This window comes from Serinus canaria, chromosome 4 (genome assembly GCF_022539315.1).
Source record: "Serinus canaria isolate serCan28SL12 chromosome 4, serCan2020, whole genome shotgun sequence".
In the NCBI taxonomy this organism is placed as follows: Eukaryota; Metazoa; Chordata; class Aves; order Passeriformes; family Fringillidae; genus Serinus; species Serinus canaria.
In genome coordinates, this window is record NC_066317.1 from 33,625,917 (window position 1) to 33,642,493 (window position 16,577).

The window sequence follows — 16,577 nt, forward strand, 5'->3', positions numbered from 1 at the left end:
GGTTTTTTGATGTATATTCCTCTTGAATAAATTTTAAAAAATTGAAGAGGATAGTGTTTTATCAGGCTAGTTATATCTGCAAATAACAATCTAAAAATTATTCAACATGTTTTTACACACCTGATCTGATATTTACTGGCATCAACATTATTTGCTCCTGCACAGCAGATTCCTCCACAAGTTCTATGCTTTGGGTACCTCTACTACATCAGTAGTATACTGATTCTATGCTTTGGGTACTTACACTACATCAGTAATGAGAAACAATTGAAAAGAAAGTTGCAAGTTTCAGCGGTCAAAAAATCCAGTGGTTTTAACATTTTCTTAAAAAAGAATCAAATAATTCAGGCACTACAGTAGTTCAACATTTTATCATATTTCCTTTTTTTTGTGTTTTCCTTTTCCTTTTTTTTCATTTTTATGAAATGTGAGTTAGGCTGTCAAAGTAACTGGTGCTACAATTAATCTTTCCAAAGTAGCACAGCTTAATTTTCTGAAACGTCCAAGTAATATTGTCATATCAAACCCACCAGTAAGGCATTACTAAAAGCAAACAATTCAACCATTTCATCTTTTAAAAAACAACTCCACACTTTTGGAATGAACAGCAAAAACAGAAACTGGCCAGATAGTAAAAATCTCAAAACAAATTATATAATCTTATTTAATAGAATCAGAACAAGTGATTTCACAGGAAGCTTGTTCACAGGCTTACAATAGCCTCAGACCTAAACTCTTTGCTGGATAGAACCCGGAGCACTCAAGATGTGAGACATTCAAATTCAGTGTGCAGAAATCAGTCCCAGTGCTGATGAACCAGGATGACTGCAGTCAGTTTGGTTCAACTGAGAAACCCAGGGTCAGACCCCCTCCAAGACTGATACCAACCTATCCAGTATTGCTCAATGGTACTGGACTTGAAAATTGAATCTTTATAAAATAACATTCATAATGTTATATTAAAAAATCATTATACCTGACCATTTCATCACTGATATTTCAGGATGCACTTAACCTGTTTGAACATTAATGGTTGCTGTGAAAATTAAGACTTGGCACTCAGTCTTATTTTCATCCAGTTACTAAGTGATTTAAGGAAATAAGCAAGCTATTTTTAGTGTGGTAAAATACAGACTCCTAGAAATTGAAATCTGATCTAGTAAAAGAATCACATAAATTCCACTTCTCCAAGCAAACACACATAGTAGGCTGCCTATAGAGGGCAACTAGACATCCATAGGGAAAGAATGGGTACTTAAAAATCTTTGGCTGAATATTTGCTCCCAAATTGTGCTGTTCCATTCTCAGAAGAAATCATGGAACAATACTCATATGATAATAAACCAGCAATTTTTCTTCAGAAACCCTCTAAATTGCTCTTAAGCTTTCTCCAAAGAATGATGATTTAATTGCTGTGTGCAAGAAAGTAAATAAAGAGCAAACAATATAAATTGAGCAATGACAAAGAACTAGGTGAGAAACAGTAAATCAAAGGACAATATGGAATAATTATTTCATATTTGTGTTATTTTTTAACACAAACTATTCTCAGAAAGCCAATACATAGTGTTTGGAGATTTCAGGATTCTTCCCTGTCCTACAAATCTACTTGGCAGCCAGTCATTACAAATACCTGTGCCTAACAACTCAAGCCAAAAATCACTCAGAACAGCAATACACAGCTAAAACACAGTATCAAGTCCCTAACTAATTTTACACTATTGGAGTAAAACCCATAACCTCTTTTTAATCCCCTACAACTTGATTACTTCTTAAACCTTTGTCCCAGTGAAAAATCTACACTTTTTACAGGATATTTTCTGTGCCAAACTGCCCTGGTTTACAACAAAAATTAGGTGCATTATTCCTTCTAAATTAATAATAAAACCAAAAGGAAAACCCCCACCAAATGACAAAAATATGAAAGCACCTGCATTTTGAAAAGCAAGCAGGCATTATCTAAGAGTCACAGTCCAATTTCATAGAATACACTCACAAATAAAACAGATTCTTGTTATAGATATTTAGCAAGCACACCATTCACTCAAATCCTTCTTCAAGAAACTTGAAGTTGCAGGAGGAAAGCAGGAACACTTCCAGACTTATAGAGTCTACTTGTCAGAAAGAACAAAAATAGAATGTGAGAAAAAAATCTTCAAATTCATGACCTAAGTGATAAGATCTGGAATTCTGAATTGATACTCAAGTCTTTTAGATAAGATGTTCTATTCCTGATACAATGCAACTGTACTGCCCAGCTTTCCACTCACCCAGGTGCAGGGAGGGTGGGCAGTTTACATGCTCACTAACTCAAGCCCCCAAGGATGGTGACCTTCAGTTTCAGAGTTTATAGTCTCATGCATTTAACTGTTTAAAACAGGAGTGATCTTGATTATTCAGATCCAGGTTAAAAATGGAAGAAATTCTTCCTTCACCCCATTTGCCCAGCTCTTTAATACCAAATACATAAAAATAAACTGGTGGAGAGAAGACACAAAATCACTGCTTCTTGCCTGGAGACTCCAAGCAATGCTAACACTTGAGATGTTTATGGGGCTGACCAGGGACTTGAACCTGGTGCAAAGGTTCAATAGAAAGGGACATTTATCACTGCAACCAGTGTCAAAGAAATCTCCACATGGATAAAATAATTACTGCAAATCCCTACAGCTGATATAAGAGCAATAAAATTTTGACTTTCATTTCATCCTACCCTCATTTCTAATTTTCTGGTGAACGTCATAAAAGGAAAGTGACAAAATATTTTGATTTTAGTGAAAATAGTTACACATGAACAACCCATTATGTTGCCTAGTCAAGGAGGGAAATAAAAAATAGCTTAGCAGATTTCTGAAAAAAGATATGGGAAAAATACAAATGTTGGAAACATCAAATGATTAAGAAATTTATTAAGAAAATAAATCCGAGACAGGTATAACAGAACTTCACTTAAGGTGAGCGAAGTAAGCAGGATATACCATAATATGAAAAGAGATTAAATACCAACTTCAAAAAATTTAGTTATACAATGGTGTATCTTACCTAAACCTGATTTTGACTTGTTCAGCCTGCAGATTTGTACCTTAGCTGGGACGTCTAAGAATTAACAATGTCAGATGATCAATCTACTCTAGCACCAGGTGAAAGAAACAGCTACTGTGTAAATCCATCCCAGTGCTTTGTTTTGCCATCAGCCCTGTGACTTTGCACAGAATTAAGCCATGCAACAGATGCTTTAATACCTCTAACAAAACAGGTTACTCAGCTTTAGTTTCTAACAATATTATTATCTATACAAATGGCCTTTCTGATTCAGGATGAAAATCTTGCCTCAGAAATATTGTCTTGCTATGCACTGTGCAGCTTTTTTAATGCTTGTCTGACTTTATTTATTTCTACTTCATAACTGTCACCCCCCAATTTACTTGACTTTCTGTGCTGTTTTGCACAGTGCAACATGTGATTCAGCAGAAGGGGAAAGCAGAGTGATCATCCAATCTGCAATTCACTGTAGGAGCTGGGCATGTAAAGGCAGCACAGAAGCACCTGCACTTCCATGGAGCAATGCAGCAAATCAATCAGACACAGACTTTAAATAGACAAACAGAAATCCTTGAAGATGAAATAGCCAAAATGAAATATTTTGATTCAGGTCAGCGAAACTGAAAGATTTTTTTGTATCTACACCTTGCAAATGGCTGAAGAAAGGAGGCAGGGAAGAAGAGCTGTAGAATAACAACTTATTCAGGAAAATAATTTATTGAAAAGGAAAATAAAATCCCCATTCAAATACAGTAACTTAACATAACAAAGAAACAATGTTCTCATTGTACTCCATAAACTGCAACAAACATGCAACTCTCATATACCTATAAAAGCATAAAGAAAAATAAAAGAAAAAACCCCACACAGTAATCTTGTTATTTACACTACTTTATACCACTAGAGAGGTTTTCCTAATGTAAAGCATTATTGGATGGATGAGTTAGTTTGTTCTCCATATCAAGTTTTGTTTCTTTCCACTTTTCAAAGATGCAAAATATATCCAGGAGCCTGTTTGGTAGACTTTATGGTCAAATAATGATTTCAAATAAGCAGGCTGGCATAATTCCACCTCTCACAAACATCAGTGAACATATCCTCAGTGACCTCCATTAGACAAGAGTCCCTGCAAACCAGGTTCAGAGCCAGTCCAACACAGCATCATCCCACAGAAACCCAGTGACAAGATTTGATAACATGGAGAAAACAACCCTAAATCTTCAAGGGGAAATGCTTCACTTTCTGAGAAACTCCTTGCAAATACACTATTTGAACAACTTCCTTTAACAATTCAGACATTATAAGGTTGGCTGACTACACATCCCTTCGAAATTATAATTAATTCAGCATTATGAAGATTATTTTCTTTCTTTTCCTTCATTTTCCTTCAATCAACCACTTCTCTTGATCAACACAAGACATAAAATAATACATCACAATGTCTTTTGTTTCATCCCTATGCTTGATTACTCTTGGCAGGTTTTTTGGTCTAATGAGCAAGCTGTTTGGCTACAGCTACCTAAGTTAAAACAACTGAAAAATTAACTTGTCAAATCTGAAAATACTTCATTTTCAAGCTTAATTTTTTTTTATTGCAGTATAAATGAATGATGCACATTGACATATTGTAACTCAGTTGTATAAATACTGTGAAAAATTTTACAGCTATAGAAATTTTAGCATCAACCAGTAATTTTTTCGGTAATTTAAAAAAAAAAAAATCTTTCTGATATAACAAAGCAAGAGTAGGATCTGTGTAACTGGTAATTAAGCATGTGCAAATTACTAACCTTTATCTGCATTAGAATAAAAAGCATAGATACCTCTAGAAGAAGCAGCACTAAACAGATATTACTAACCATATTAACTCTTTATTATTAATAATGGTTGACTGCAATTTACAATATTTTAGGGAAAAAGATTTCCTAACATTCATGCTGTTGAATAATCCAACTACATTCAAACTGGGCTAGAAAGCCACAGTCCAATTGTAAAAAAGTTCAAGATCCACTTACTTTCCAGCTAAAAGAGTACCTGTTTGACAAGAAGGATCTTTTTAAAATTTTGACTATGTAAGATGCTATCACATTTTACAACCAGATAAGCACTGTTAGAGTCAACATCAGCTTTGCTTCACAAAATAATTTCTCACATTTTCTTTAAGTATTATTTTTATAACTTCTCCCACCTTTCTTGGAGAAGCTGGAGTTCAAACAAACATTCTCTTGATAATCTCTGCATGTTTGTAGAAATACTTGCCTTGTTCTTATGTGATATTTATAGGAATATAAAAAAAAAGATGCAGTTATTCCAGTCAGTGAGCTGAAACTATTGCATATAACTGCCTCACAAATCTGAGATATGAATTCAGAATTATTTCATCCTGCACACCACAAACGTAAAACCCATGTCACCTTCAGTATATATCCAAAAATGATCTGCAATCTATGGGATATCAAATGATAAGATAAAACTGCAGACGTGGTGGGGTTGGACCTCTAAAGTATTTCTAATATTCTTTGAGGTATTTTGCTCCTCAGAATGAGGGATAGACAGCATAAAATCACTTCACATTTTTATTGATCTGAGATACCAGTTAGCATAAGCATGTATGTGCCCTCCCACACACACAGCCTCATTCACTTATTAAAAAAAAAAAAAACAAAACCAACTCAACTCAACAAAGCAGCTCAACTTTTCCATGTGCTGGACATCAAACACTCTATAATATCAGTACTTTAGAACCTTCTGGGGGAAAAAAATGTCATTGTCTTCCAATGGGTTATGTTACTCAAAAATGTCAGACTTCTATCTACAGACTGTGCTACAATCCAAATCAAGAAAGCTTGGAGGAAAAAAGTGATAGTTTCATATGCCCTAAGAAACCATCATTTTTACACAGGAATGAAAAAGGGAATTGTAAACATCCAGCATATGTAAAAAGCATGCAAAGACAGAAGGGTATGGTAGCTTTTGCCCAAACCACAGTTCTACCACTGTGTAGAACCCAAGCCAGTTTATAAATCCACATTCAGTACTTATGAAAAACACTGAAATGTTTTGAGCTTTTATTTGTCTATGTTATTCACTCAGTACAAATCTACATAGTTAATTCTACTTCTGCATCTCCCTCCCTCTCCATCCTTATGAGACTACACCCGCAGATCTGAGAGAGAAATCTCATGATTCATAATCATGTTACACTTAAATTGGCTAAGACATTACTTACAGTAACTACTAGGCAGTTTTGGGCATATATACCTGCATGCTTTGAGAGGATATTTTAATTTGAGGAGTCCATGAATACCATTGGATATCACAGGTGGAACCAATTGCCTTTTTTTCTAACGTAATTGAGTCTTTTTCTTAACAGTGTAAAAAAATTCTGTCCCCTCATGCCCCAAGTTATCAAAGTTCATCAAAACAGGACCTTGTCACTGCCTACCAAGAAGTCCTGACTAAAGTTAAATACATACACTAGTAAAAATAAGCACATGTATGAAAAATGGAGCACCTTAACAGTTTAAGAGAGAAATGCTCAATAGAGTACAATTTAGAAAAATAGTTATGCAGTTAGTGTGCTTTAATCCAGTATTGCTTCAATCCAGTTCATACATGAAATAATGTGCACTATTTGCAATACAGTGAGCAATCTGACAGCCCTTTGCTGGCTTTGTGAAGTAGGAGCTCTTCACATTCATTTTTTGCTCCTGGATGTTGGAAACAAGATTGCCTACCTATTTCTTAATATGCTCAAAGACTTGAACACCAGATTAAAAGTATGTATCCTGGTGACTATCTTAATGAAAATTCTGAAGCCATTTCTCTATCTTCCTTAAGATTTGAATTGGCTTGCATCAAGTTCCAACATCAACTGCGATTTTTAAACATAAAAGCAATTGGCTTTCATTGACAACATGCACAAGAAAATTCTATGAAGATGGTAGAAAATAAATACTTTTAAACAGCAAATTAACAAAAGAAAAATCAAGCACTTATTACAGTCATTTCATATTTGGGCCAAAAAGGAAACAGTTCTAGATCAGACCAATCTGAATTTAAATGGTGGTCTTCCTTATTCTTCTGCAAAACAGCATCAATCTGTTGTCTAGATTATCTGGGAATATTGCAGCTAATTAATTCCCTCATAGTGCAGGCCTTAGAGAGCAAACCTTAATCTGCGCCAGCAGCACACAAAGATTGCTGAAACCTGAAATGCTTTTGCCAAAGTAGAATTTTTGGGTGCAATATAATCTGTAAGGCTATAAATAAATAAGCCACTATACACAAGCAAGCATGCTGTCAAATCCAAGGGTCTACTCTGGCCCTAAACTTTATGAATACAAAGAATTCTCAGAGCTTGACACAGACTTTCTGATCTAACTGAAGTGGTTAACTTACTCTGTTGCAAAAGGCTGGAAGGCCACATCATACAATGGATTCTTGTCACTGCTCCTTTACCTACCAATCTATTGTTTTCACTTCTAAGAATAATTTCTTGGGTTTCCCACTAAAGTGATGTTCCAATCACCAACACAAGCCCTGCCAAATCCTCAAAACATATATGCATCATTAAATATAGATCCCCACACTCTTCATATTGATAACTTCCTGCTGCTTTAATGAATAGGTGGTAGAACACAGATCATTTTTCACATGCAGTGGCATATAACAAGGAGTGAGTTCTGTACTTCTCCCTGCTATGCTACAAAGATTTAACAGCTGGAATGAATTTCATCATCAAGAGCAAGCTCAAAAATGTCAAAGGAGTTGGTTTTCAGTTGCATTTAGGTCCCAGTGTAAGTGCACTACCTAAAATTGTTTGATGACTTGAAGACATTTTTAGAGAGATACTGAACAAGCTGCAAACTGACAGTCTCTTCTGAGTCAATGATTATGTATCACATGAGAAAATAAAAAATTAGTTCATAAGAATTTTCTGCAGCAAAATGTCAAGCACTGGATAATCTTTAATAACAACATAATAAAATAATACTTTCTGGAAGTAGTAAAGTACCAAAAAGCTTGAATGATTTCAGTCTTTTAAACCTATTCTCCTATTGTACTCTGTTAAAGCAGCCACTTGCAAAGATAGCAACAGAGCAGTGATACCACATCTTCATCATCAAGTGAAAAGCTTTGTCATAGGTTATAATTTCATTCTATCTCTCCTTGTGTCCTGTCCAAGGTTACCACCTTAAACTGCACCACCTTTTTAGGTACATCATTAATTCCTACATATTTTTTCCTGTCATCTATCAGTGTCAAATGGGAAAGTAGAACTGAAAATCCATTAAAAAAAAAAAATCTAACAAATAACTAGATAACTAAAGATTGTTCAAATTAGGTAAGAATGCCCAGTGAAGCTCTGATCACTGACACAACAAGCCACTAACTTTTCTCTTTCAGGAATAAAATTTCAAGATATGTGAAAATTACAAAAACTTTTAATACAATCCCCTATTTACTGGGGGATTTACTAGCATTGCCTCCATAGTATTTGCTGGCATTTACTAGCATTGCCTCCATAGTATTTGTTTCTAAAGCAAACAGGCAAGATTTTTAGCATTAGGCATAGTAGGACTTTGAGATGCAGAAAAGGAAACGTTCAGTAGTTACTAAGACATTAAAATAAGCCAAGTTAAGACAAATAGGATAATAGAAAAACAACAAGCAAGAGGAAAAACACCATTCCAAAATCAATATCAAAAATTTTAAGAGTCTACATTAGAAACATTAACACGAAACAAAACTATTTTACTAAAAAGCTATTTTACTAAATTACTTTCTCAATACTGATAAAAAAGTGATAGAAATACCATGGTTAGAATAAAAGCTTCCTTAGGCTTGAATACATGGGACTTGCTCTAAAGCTAGGTTCCCAAAAAAAGCACCAGCTGCTGAAAGGTTTTCTTTTTTCCTTCAGCATATCTTGCAGGGAAGGGAGGGCATGCAGGGACGACAAGGACACAGCAGGAGTCATGACAATGTGGACATGACACAGAAACAACACAGGACTACTTCAACTCAGTGAGAGGAGTCACACTCAGAAACTGGCCAACACTTGCAAATGGACTAATCCAAGCTATTACTTCTCTCTTCTGCAGAGAGTTACATCAAATGCTTCAATTACCACGAATTAATAGAAACAGAGGAGATAGGAAGAAAGGATTAATGGTGTCAGTCTAAAAATATTCCAATTGTGCTCAATCCACTGTTTTCTACGTTCTGCCACCCCTTATAAAACTTCTTAGGCATCTTTCCCTTCTGATTGTAAAGCCAACACAGCCTATGCAGTTCCTGCTACTGTTACCATCTATTTGTGTATTGCAAAGCTATATATACTACACTATAATAAGCACAGATGGCTAGAGTCAATCCCAATAAGCTTTAATGGAAAGACAAGAGAAGACTGGGTATCCATAGCCACTAAATAACCTACAGCATATAAAATAAAGATTATTCTTCAGAGAAAGGAGATAAAGATAAGATGAAACAATGTTATCAGCTTTACTTTAGATTATGAGGGCAATCTAAGGAAAAGCACATTACCATTTACTTAACTTCTAAACGTCAGCTATATAAAGAGCTTCCAAGTTAATGCCTTCCAAGAGACATTTAAGAGTTCAGTATTAACAATAGTTTGAGATTAGGAGACTCTGCCTTTTCAGACAAAAATGTATTTGGCACTAGTAACAGGCAGCACAAGCAGACCATAGGAAAAGTAATCTTGCGAAGGAAAACAAGAATCCATACTCGAGAATGAATTAAAAGCACATAAAAATTAGATGCCTTTGTCTATAACACAGAAGAAAGGAAAAATTAAGATTTCTATTCCTCTTTCCCATTATAATTTGTTACATTCACCCTAGAAGTTATGAACAATTCAATAGCTTCTTAAATTTCCTTAATTAATTAAAATTAATACAAATTCCTAACACTTTCCCATATTTTACAATTTAAAAAAGAGCAGTCAAGTCCTTATTAGCTTCATTTCAAAGGCAGTAATTACAGGTCATGGTACAAAACACTTATTCTGTCAGACCTCCTAGGCTTCAAAATTTTTCCTCCTTCACCATATTAATAAAACTCAGATCATACAAAGTAAGTCATGGAAAAAAAGGGACTGAACTATTTTAGAAGTGCCAATTTCAGCTAACAGTGGCACGTGGATCTTTGAATCTTTATTCAAAGCCCTATTTACCAAAGTAACTTATATTATTACAAGATCTTGGTTTAACTTAGGTTTAAGACAACATAAAAAGCAGCTCATCTTTCATGTTTTCAATTCCATTTTCTCCTGACGTCACGATCATGACATATGTATGTTGTAAAAGAGCTGCTGCACCCAATAATAAGGGTTTTTTACCCTGAACCATAAAAAGTACTGAAGAAATAAGACCACTAAGCCTTTTTTCACAACTAATCAGTTAACATGATTTAGAAAAAAGACCATGAGTGCTGCACTATCCAGTCCTAAATACTGACTTCCTCTAAAGTACATTTAGGATCCTCCACAAACTATGAGGGCTTCTTGTCCATTGCAAAAATCTTGTTGAAAAGAAGTTTTCCTCCTCAAGTAAAGTTACTGGTACTGGACTCTAGAAGCACGAAAACCTCCCAAATATTTATATGGTAATCCCACAATGAAGTGCAAAGAACTTGTGATGAATCCCTTTTAAACGGGCCTTTGGCTTACTCAACTGTACAAAGATGTATTTCTGATTTACACAGAGAGGTTCTGCTCACAACAGTAATGCACAGTTGGCATGGAGCTTAACTGAGGCTTCTTTTTGAGAAGACTTAAACCTCCAAAACAGACAAGGGGATAATTAATGCTGGCTATTACTGAATTGCTATGGAGACCTAATATTCAATTTATCTCCAAACACAGAGATTTAGTTTTCACTAATGTTGAAAAAACATAACCTTTAAATACTTCCAAAAGAGTCCTCTTGGAAGCCAACACAAGCTGCCCAAACTTGCCACATGTGGAAGGCAATACATTCAATGGTCAATGTGAGAACACCTCACAGCCAAGCAGAGTAAAAAAGGAGTACTACCAGTGCAAACTTCCTCTTCCTAGCTGATTGGTTTCATGGTCTGCTCAATTTTCTTCTACTTTCTGCACCCTTGATAACTATATTAAGATGGGGGCATGATAGTTAACTGTAGTATGATGCAGCTGGTTACAATGATCAACCAACCCCCATTATTCTATAGCAATACTATGACACAGCTGAGCTGTGGAGTTCATTTATCAACTTAAATTTGAAAATACAGCAATCACTTAAATTTTGACCTCTGAAAAGGTATATATTGCTAACAAGCAATTTAAACCCAACATCTCTCTTCCAGCAGCAAATAAAATTTACCATATAAAATACAGTATTTTTAATGAACACAAATGCACAAGACACCTTACAAATGTCATTTACTAAAATGAGTTACTCTATAGAATCTTGCTTCATTGTATTTTAAGGAAATTAAAATTAAAATTTCTGAAAAAAAGCCTGAAAGATTTTCAGATAGTGATACAACAGACAACTACAGTTGTATGCAATTTTGTCTGACTGTAAAGATATAAAAAGACAAAATTATTTTAAATGACAAAGCTTCTTTGTTTTGCTCTAGGATTAAAAACACCACCACTATTTGGAAAGCAATCAGAAAGAGAAAAATAATTGCTATATTCCAATACTCTGTTTTTCTCCACAGATTTACAGCATTATGAGTAATGAAGGTTTGCTAGATGAGATTTTGGATGTTTAAAGTAGGAGAACATAAATGTAATGCCATTTCTCAATCACATTTTTCGAAAGGAATAACCTTTATTTCAGACAGACTGCAATATATGTATATATATATATATATATATATATATATCAAGTGTCTAGTGCTATCATCATAGATAAAACCATAACCATAAAGCATTATCAATTTAACAAAATATGAATGAAGAAGATACCCTTAACAGTATCTACTGAAAAGCCTCAGTTCCCAAGCCTGAAATAAACCGAGGATACATTCCCATGGGCTAGAACCTCCCAGCACCCTGACACCACTGGCTGCTGTAGCAGCCTAACCAGGCGGCTTGGAAAACCTTAATAAACACATCAACCCTGTGACTTATTTTACTGACAGATGTGAATAGTTGCAGCTACTCAGCAACTGGACTGCAGCAGCACTAGGATGGGGTTGAAAACTCTTCCTCCGCAACACTTCAGGCAAAAAATAAATGTGCACTTGTATAGAACCCAAAATGGTTTGACTTGCACATACAACTTAAAGGAGTTGATATTTGACACGTCCCATCTCCCCCATCTTTAAGATGGAATGTCTCCTATATAGAAACAAGACCATTCTCAATTTTTGCTCAAGAAAAAGAAGTGGGAAGGTAGGTAGCCTCTAACACACACATCTAGTTTCCCACTGTTACATGTTAAGGCACAGTTCCTGCCTAGACCAACTGCATTACTTTCAACAGATTTGTCAGAATGATCAAGACCTTTCAAAAGAAATGAAGAGTCAGTTACAGTTCTGCCTGTACAAAGTACTGAAAAGATCTTAGCTAGTAATTGCACACACACTTAGTGATAAAAACGACATTTTAGAATATGTTAAGAGAGCTAGGTTTGGGGGTGGCTTGGCTTTTGGCTTTTTATAAATAAAATATCAAATCCTTGTTTAGCAGGTTCTGGAAGGGTTCCCTTTCTGAATGACTGGGTTTTCTCTCACTGTGATCTAAAACTCTTAAGAAACTGAGCCAATGAGCCAGAAGTCAGGGTCATTATCTTTCACATTAATCAGTCCTGTCAGTTAAGTCTTAAGTTAAGCCCTTAAATACTTCTTTTCACACCAGAATTCCATCTCACCCTTACATCTGTAGGGTATGGAAAGACTGCAAAACATATCCTACTCTGACCAGAGACTTAAATTACAAACACAGGTCTTGCATACCTTGCCTGTCTTTTTAACTCTGCAAGACAGTTACCCCTACATATGTTTCAAATGCTGCAGTCCTGTTCCTTAACAGGAGGCCACTTTGGAATCACTTATCACATTGCTAATCACAATTTCAAAACCAACAAATTACAGTCGCACAAGCAAATTTACTAATTTTATAAAATGCAGGATGGTAAAACTTCTCCACCATGTTATATTTAAGTATGATAATTGAAAAGTGTTCTTACAAGATATTTTTCTAATGTGTTCTTGTACAGGTAGATTAACACAATTTTGGAGGCGTGTTTACAGTTATATGTTATGAATTACTGAAAACTACCCATGCTTTATAGGGAGAGCCTTGTAATATTAAATAAATATTCCAGACTGGATACCAATCAATAGGACCAAAGCATGCTGCACAAGAAATAAAAGCATACACTTCACTGAAGCACCAGCCTTATAAAACTTACACAGTGTAAAAATAAGCAGGCATATTTGCAAATTGCCTCAGAAGAATCAGTATGCAGTATTCCTCAAAGCAGTCACTCTTAAAACCCTTGGGGACACCTACTTGTCACAGAATAAATTATCTGGCTAATATCCAATATTACAGTGCACGTCAGTGGGCACCCAGGAGACAGGCATTAGAGAGCACTCAGCTTCCTCAGCCTTGCAGGTTAGTCCTTACATAAATGACTTTACACTTACAAAATTACAAAACATAACTGATGGAGTATTTTGGAGTTTCTAGCAGCAGCCTTTAATCCAAGAACATTTCTATAGCACCAGATTTTTGCTTGGCTTTTTTTATTTTTTTTTTTTTTCCCAAATCACAGGTCCCAATGCACAGCATACTGAACCGGTATTTTTCACATGAACCTAAGCTCTATTTTTTTTTAGATATTCAAGGCAAACAAAAATTGCTGATGACTGACTGGAAGTGCTCTCAAACACCAGAATTATGCTGTTTAATAAAAACTATTGTGAAAATAAGTTCTCCCGCAACTCTAGTAGCTCTTTCCCAGTTGCTTAAGATAAATAGCCAAGTTTGCATCCCACAGACATAAAGCTAGAAAATACATGCATCACAAGACACTCCAGGTCTCACAAAAATAAGAGACTTCTTGGAGACATTTTACTTCAGTTTGCTACAGCAAACCGCAGTCACCAGCAGGCTGTAGAACAAGAAGAAACCTGTTGCCTCTGAAGTTGCAAACCAAATCAATGCTTTACACCAAATCGAAATCCAGTACGTTAAACAGTAAAGAAAAGAGAAAATTATTTGGCATAGTTGGAATTCGGATTTTTAAAAGTGACACTAAGGGACGCAGGATACTGGATGCTCAAAGAAAATCTGTTCCACTGAAAGAAATGTGAACGGCTTTTGAAAACAGGTTGCGTTTTACTCGACTTGCAGCAAACACAGCCCGATCTAGGTGCACGGGCGAAGCACGCTGAGGACAGAGCCACCTTACAGCGGCAGGTTTCGTAACTGATGAGATTCGGGTCAGGCTGGGGCTGCTGCTCCCGGGCTCCAGGCACGGCGCTCCGGACACGGCGCACGGCTGCGCCGAAGCCCCGCAGCCCCGACACGCATCCCCGGCCCGTGAGCGCTGCCCCTTCTCCCCCGCCCTCCCTGCCGGCACTAATGACAGGGCACGGCGAGACGCTGCGGTGCCGGCCGACGCCGCTGCCAGGTGCCCAGGGAGGGAGGGGGCTCTGTCCCGGACGGCACTGGCGGAGCGGCGGCGGAGCCCTGGCCCCGCGCCCCCACCGCATCCCATCCCGCAGCGGAGGGGGAAGCGGGAGGAGGGAGGACGAACGCGGCTCTCCCCCTGCACTGCCCGGCGCCCCGCAGGGCGGGAAACGGCTCCCGCGGCCCGGCCCGCCGGGCCCCCAAGGTGCGGGCTGGGTTCTCCGCACGGCCCGGGGCACGCCGGGCGGTCCTGGCCGCTCCGCGACGGAGCGCACCGGGAACTGCCCGGCGGGACTGCCATCCTCCTCGCCGAGGCGCCGCAGGCAATTACTTAAGAATTAAAATTCGGGGAGAAGGGGGAAAGTTGAAGCTGTACCCCGGCCCCCGCTCGCCAAGGGATGCCCTACACCCTGCAGGAACGGAACCAGCGGGAGCGGGCTGGGCGCGGCTGCCGGCTGGCAGGGTGGAAGGGCTGAACTTACGTCTCGGAATTTGTTCCACTGCCCGACCTCCTTGTCGTACTGGGAGACGGTCGTGAGCCATTGTTTATCGTCCAGAAAATTGCCGCTGTCCGGTCTGCCCCCGGCCGCCGCCGCCGCCGGGCTGCACCAGGCTGCTGCACACACGCACACCAAGGTTGCCGCTGCCGTGAGCATCTGGGCGAGAGGAAACACGGGCATGGGGGTTACCCACAGCGGAGCCCAACCTCGGCCGGGGCTGCCGGAGGGGGACGGGACAGCCGCCCGCGGCGGGGCCCCTCGCCCACCTGAAAGCGGCGCCCCGGGGGAAGGGGAAGGGAAGGCTGCCCAGCCCGTCACCTTGCTGCGCGCCCCGCACCCGCGCTCCTCGCCGCGGCCGGAAAGGCGGCCCCGCGCCCGCTCCCTCCCCGCACGCGCCGCCGTCTGCGGCCGCCCGCCCGTCCGTCCGCCCCGCTCCCGCGCCGCGCGCGCCGCCCGCCCCTCGCCCCGCCCCGCCCCCGCCCCGCGCCGCGCGCCGCGCGCCGCACCGGGAGAGGCGCGCGCCCGCCGCTCCCGCCGGGAACAGCGAAGGGCCGGCAACACCGGCACACCTCCGGGCACCGGCACACCTCCGGGCACTGGCACACCCCGGGCACCGGCACCTCGCCGGGGCACCGGCACACCCCCGCCGAGCTCCGCCCGGCCCCGCAGCGGCCGCGCGGTGCCGCCGCCTCCTCCAGGTGGGGATGGATGCCGCTGGAACTTCGCTGCAGCTTCGCTGGCGTCTCGCACCGCGAGTTAGATCGGCGAAAACCCCCAGGCGGACACGATCCTTCAAAACTCACAGTCACAGACAGAGCTTGCCGCGCCTTCGGGACAAGGAGGGACACAAGCTCGCGGGGCGCCTCTGAGCGCTGATGGAGGCGCATTGTGATGTCGCCTGCCCGAGTCATCTCTTTTGCAAGGATCGTGCACACTTCCCTCTCTTTCTGGCTTTTGTCTTTTAAAAAAGCAAGAGTGGGCTAACTCCAAGTCTTTAATGACATTTACTTTCCCGAAATAGTTAAATTTAATTTAGAATTGAGCAAGGGGCAGGAACAGTAAAATTACCTATTCAGCATTCCTGCCTCCATATTTAAGTTCTATTTGCCATCCCGTTGACCTCTTTAATCTAATTTTTAATGTTAGCTTTATTCCCTAGACTTGAGTAACGCTCTGCTTTTTAGATTTGTATTAGCTGCGTGTTGCAAGGTTTCGGCGGAGGGAGCGGGGCAGAGGCCGCGGGGTGGCCTTTGCGGGAAGAGGTGCGGGACGCTCCCGTTTCGGGAACAGCTGGCTCCTGGCAGCTCCACAGCGGACACCCTGCGGCCGCAGCTAAGCCGTTCGGCAAAGCAGGCGGTGCCTCCGTGAAAGCATCGCTGAGAAAGAACAGA

At 39.6% G+C, this 16,577-nt stretch overlaps 1 protein-coding gene across 1 annotated transcript in view; it reads right to left on the reverse strand.

Moving 5' to 3' along the window:
* The window catches only part of SPOCK3 (SPARC (osteonectin), cwcv and kazal like domains proteoglycan 3), a 158,032-nt gene extending 142,478 nt beyond the window's left edge, over window positions 1–15,554 (reverse strand). Inside the window, exons 1-2 of the mRNA XM_030239559.2 lie at window positions 15,505–15,554; window positions 15,169–15,342 (exon numbers count right to left, since the gene is read on the reverse strand). Coding sequence (XP_030095419.1) covers window positions 15,169–15,342 — 174 coding nt within the window. The 5' untranslated portion in view covers window positions 15,505–15,554. The remainder of the gene's footprint in view (window positions 1–15,168; window positions 15,343–15,504) is intronic.
* Between the last annotated feature and the right edge of the window lie 1,023 nt (window positions 15,555–16,577).